Source organism: Vicia villosa, linkage group LG1 (assembly GCF_029867415.1).
Source record: "Vicia villosa cultivar HV-30 ecotype Madison, WI linkage group LG1, Vvil1.0, whole genome shotgun sequence".
Taxonomy (NCBI): domain Eukaryota; kingdom Viridiplantae; phylum Streptophyta; class Magnoliopsida; order Fabales; family Fabaceae; genus Vicia; species Vicia villosa.
In genome coordinates this window covers 97,407,473-97,412,537 of record NC_081180.1, presented here as the reverse complement: position 1 = coordinate 97,412,537, position 5,065 = coordinate 97,407,473, and the positions used below count along the sequence as shown (strand labels likewise).

General features: G+C 33.4%; 1 protein-coding gene across 4 annotated transcripts; it reads left to right on the top strand.

Annotated features, from left to right (window-relative positions):
- Nucleotides 1-436: 436 nt before the first annotated feature.
- Nucleotides 437-5,065, top strand: LOC131643644 (uncharacterized). 4 transcript variants are annotated; one of them, XM_058913922.1, is made up of 4 exons: nt 437-627; nt 2,071-2,614; nt 3,351-3,407; nt 4,578-5,065. In XM_058913922.1, the coding sequence occupies exons 2-4, from the start codon at nt 2,163-2,165 to the stop codon at nt 4,645-4,647; spliced, it is 579 nt and encodes a 192-aa protein (XP_058769905.1). In that variant the 5' UTR covers nt 437-627; nt 2,071-2,162; the 3' UTR covers nt 4,648-5,065. The 4 variants fall into 4 exon arrangements, with proteins under 4 accessions (XP_058769905.1, XP_058769902.1, XP_058769904.1 ...); XM_058913919.1 differs by having other exon boundaries at nt 444-627; nt 1,983-2,614; XM_058913921.1 differs by having other exon boundaries at nt 449-627; nt 1,983-2,614; nt 3,347-3,407.

Genomic DNA, 5,065 nt, shown 5'->3' with positions numbered 1-5,065 from the left:
TTTTAAAATGGTAGTATTTTATTTCAAGACTTCATTATTAATAATACGCAATCAATTTTAGTAAATTTTTTGTGACGGAAAAAAATTAAAATGGGGACAACTTCTTTACCCATCATAAAAAGTTGGGTAGTGTACCTCCAACCAATCACATGATTCCATCTCATTTAACACATTTAATTATTTATTAAAATACTAATTTGTTGTTTTCAAAGTATTTTATAAAGGAGGTAACCTTACCCAACTTTTTGAGTTGGGTAGATAAGAATTCACCAATTAAAATTATTTTTGGGAAACAACAATTTACTATCACAAAAATTTCTCAATAAATAACGAAAGCAAAACTAGAACACAAAACGCAGCCAAGCCAAAACCATTGCGCACTTTAAGAAATGAAAGTTACGTTGCTATCATGCGCCGTGTGAGTCAGTATCCTATCCTCTTCTTAAATAATTGAAAACATGAAAAAAAAAATACACAGAACCCTTTTTTTATTTTATCCTCTCTTTATTATTCGTCACTCAATTTTAATTTCTCGCCGAGTTTTTCGTCCAGGTGGCGACTGACACCGCTCTTGCTACTCATCCTCACCGTTGATCCACGCGCCGTCACCACGCTTCTGATTTTCCGGTATTGTTAAATTGCTTCTCCTTCTTTTTCGATCTTAGATTTGCTCTTAGTGAATGGAAACTGACACTTCGAAACTTTGCTCTTAGATTTGAGTGTATTTATTCATGATTTGATTTCGTGATTTTGATTTTCTCTCTCATGCATTTGCAAGTAACTGAGAAACTTTGCTGTTTTTTTTTTTTTGGAGTTGTGAATCTGTTTGAAAAAGTGCTTGTTGATATTGTGTATGTGTGTTGTGCTGTTGGTAGTTGTTGCATTGAAGTAGTGATCTTATTTTTTCTTTTGGTTGAGTGAATCCATAGGTTTTTTAGTTCGTGTTCATCAGATTGGTAAGAAAATATTGATATATAGGTTAGCAAAGGATGACGGCTTGTGTTTGGTTCTGGTGAGAAAATTTGATTCTGAGCAAATTGATTGTGGTTAAATTTTTGCAAAAGTGAGTAAAAATTACGCTTATGTATAGACTCAAAAGTTACGAATCCTAGTTTCAAATAGAATCAATTTTGAAAAACAAAATCAATTCTACTTGAGAGCAATCAAACATATCAAAAGCAATTATACACATCCAGAATCAATTTTAAGTGCTCCACCAACCGTTGAATCAAACATACAGCCAAAGTATATGTAAATACTTGGAACAATCTTGATATTTTTACTAGAAATGAAGTGTATGTTTGGATTGACGGTGGACAAAATTGATTTTGACAGAATTGAGTTTGATAGAGTTTATTTTAACATAATTGAGTTTAGCAAAACTGATTTATGTAAAAGTGAGTTGAAAAATAAATTTTAGTGTAAAAAATTACGTTTAAAACTCATAAGCTACAAATTCTAGCTTCAAGTAGAATTAATTCTGGAAGCAGAATCAATTCTACTTTAGAAGATCCAAACAACTCAAAATCATTTCCAAAATCAATACTACAACTTTAGAATTTCTTTTGACTCTTCCAAAAGTCAAACCATGCCAGAAATCAATTACTTTAAGGCCCCCTTTTTAGCTGGTTTTTTGGATTACATATTCTACATGTTTTTGGAGCATCTAGAAACTTGTGCTAGTCTGAAAGTGTATTTTGTTTGTTGGAGATTGTCCTTGCCTTAGCTTTGAAGGCTTTGGTAATTTGTAAATTTGTTAATTCACTGTTAAATGTTCTTTTGTTATCTTACTTCTTTTAAAAATTATTCTTTTGTTATCTTATTGACATTGAAGTCGAACTTGTTCAACCGAGCATATTCTGTGTTTTGATTTTTGAAGAGTCTAAGTAAGTGCATAAGAAAATGTTGTTTAAAAAGTTAAACTGAAGGACTTTAAAACTAAGGAAAATCAATCTGATTGTTGATTTTGTTTGGTTGAAAAGGCTGTAGCTTTTGTTCTTCTAAGAGGAGGAAGTCATATATATAAATCATTTATGGCGTGCCGATGAGCAGAACTGATGTTATTTGCAGTAGAAGGTGGAGGATTCTTCTCTGCTTCGGCTTCAGGGTATAGCAAGGGCCTGAGCCTACTCCTTTTGGGACAGAGGAATGAGGATAAACCCATGAGAGTTGCACCCTGGAACCAGTACCAGTTGGTAGACCAAGGATCTGACCCTGAACTCCAGCTGGCTTCCACAAAGAATCGCCTTTCCCGCGGGTGTGCCTCCTTTGTTTGCTTTGGTCGCACTTCCGCAGGGCTTGATAATCCGTCACCACTTAAAGTGGGCCCTGCCCAACAGCATGATGTTTCGCCGGGGCTACCGGTTTCTAATGATGAAAAGGATCCCTCTGCTCATGTAGATGATACTAATGATGGTATAAAGGTCACACTTAAAAGTAGCATTAAAAGGCCACAAAGTAATAAATCAATTTCTGTTGAGGATACTAATGAACAAGAAGCATCAGGTGGACATGGAGCATGTACTACTCCTTGTGATCAAACAGAAAGAAGAAGAGTGCAGTGGACAGATGCTTGTGGTAGCGAGCTTGTTGAAATACGAGAATTTGAGCCCAGGTATTTGAATTTTTATTTTATATACAAGCTGTAATGAAAGGAATAATTTTTCTCTCTGTACAATTATATAATTTTAGAGGCCTTGTTTACCCGATTATATTGTTAGAACTTAGAACGTTGGAGCTCCTGATACATTATTTTGTGTGATTGATAGAAGTGCATGAGATTTGCTAGAATGGGCTTCTTCATTTTCCTTTTTTTATTTTTAAATTGCAGATCCTAAGTCTTTGTATTCATTGTGATGACTGATAAGTGAAACTTTTAGCATTTAGCTTGAGGCTGAGTTGAATTAAATTGGTTTTACTTCTGAGAGATGAAGGGTGAACTGAATTCTAATTAGAGAACATGCACATAGAGCTTTCCCAAGCTCAAAGTAATTTTATATTTTGTTCATTCCAAATTGTATTGGGTTCAACTGATGCTGGATGATTAAACTGGTAGATCTTAAATCTAACTTTGTCTTTGCATAGGTATACAAATCTTCTTACAATTTCCCTTTGAAAATTAAAGGCAACGAGATATTTGTTGTGGATTAGTAATCCTCTAAAGTTTGAAGCTTTCCTGTCTTGATATATGTTTTCCTAAATCTGAGACTAAAAGCCATTGTTTCTTAAGTTGTCTATCTGTTTTGTATTCTTAGAAGATGATTTTAGATACATTTGGAATGACTTAATTTATTCTTTCAAATTTGGATTGATTTCTTTTTATTTATTTTGGAATTTTATGATGAAGCAAGGAGTGGCGCTTCTGTTGCCATGTGCTTTCCTGAAGTTTTTGGTGTCTGTGATTGGAGGTGAATAGCAATATTTGTTTTTGGGAATTTCAACATTTCTTGCATGCTTTTACATGATGTTTGATTAGTGGGTATTGTAACGTGGTTTCTTGGAACTAGGACAGTTTTGTTATTTTGATTTTATTTCTCAATATGTTTGTTTTTTGTTTTTGACCTATTATTACTAAAAAAGGGGGGGGGGGGGGGGGGGGGGGGGTCTTACCCTCTATTACTGTTCCTATTCCATTATGATCAAATTTGTTTTGTTGTCCTCAAGAAATGTTTAAACAAAAAAGATTCATAAATTTTCCCCTTTTTCTTGCTTTCTTTCTGTGAATGTTATTACTTAATTTCTGCTATTTTTTATTTTACTTTATTGATCTGTCCAGACTTGATGTCATTATCAACTATTATTGGACCCGACTGGCCGACTTTCTACTTAGAATTTTCTGTGTTATGACTATGCACATAATGTATATTATAGTTCAATACCATATGCATTTTGGCCATTTCTTTAGCGTATAAACCTATATTACCTCTATGATCTTCTGTGGTTTTATCTACTTTTTGTGTATGGAGAGTTTAATCAATTGAGTAAGTTCAGCAATATTCTTTGCTGTAGTATCTTTAGGATAATCAAGACGGATTTAATTTTAGTATGATTTGATTTGTGTTTATTGTAGTAGTTTTCCTGATTATTTGGACAACAACTATTGTAATTTCTTCTATGTAAACAGTCCTAGATTAGAGTAATAAACATCAAAGTATTTTTCCTGATTACTTTCTACACGGTATTATCTTAGCCTTTCTAAGATTTGTTAGACCACTCGTTATTAGGCCACTCTGGTCACGCCCGAGATGTCTAGTCCTAGGAGTGAGAGGGTCTGATAGAAGTCCCACATTTGATGAGATATAACTTTGAAAATTGTTTACAATTGGGAGCCATCTGTTTCAAGTATATCACAAATTAGGCCTTTATTGCATTAAATGCGTTTGTTAATGACCTGTCCTATGCCTTGATAGATTGACAACCATTGGTTTGTGTATAATGTTATACATGTTAATATATGAGTTGGTTGTGGTAAAATTTCTGACATTATTTCTTATCATTTTTTCCTTTTCATATTTATGTTTTATTATCTGCCTGTAATTGATTGATTCCTTACAATGAAATTTGTCATTCAACTGCAGTGAAGTGGATGGATCAGATGATGAATATGATCATGGAAATGACAGAACTTGTTCCTGTACGATAATGTAAATTGAAGTTTCATTAAGATTATTGGGTCATTCGTAGGGATGTTCACTGCTGCTAACACAATCTATCACTCAGTTAAAGGCAAAAGGAGTGAAGAATTTTTGGTCCTTTGAAGATATATACACACCAACATCTTGCTTGAGTGATTGTTTGTTTGTGTCTCTTCTACCATTACTTGCCGCGGCTTCAAGTTTTGTTCCTAATACCTCTCATCAATTTGTTGTATAATTCTTGTGTGAATTCTTTGCTTTGATTCATCATTTTTATGCTACTTCATGTTCTTATTTATAAGGATCAACAATTTTTTAGTTCTATGCTCTGTCTTATGGAAAGATCATACAAATATAAGCTTTTGTAAAGTATCAGTTTGACTGTTGTTGACAAACTTGTGATAAGGATTTTTTTTTGAGCCATTGCTTTA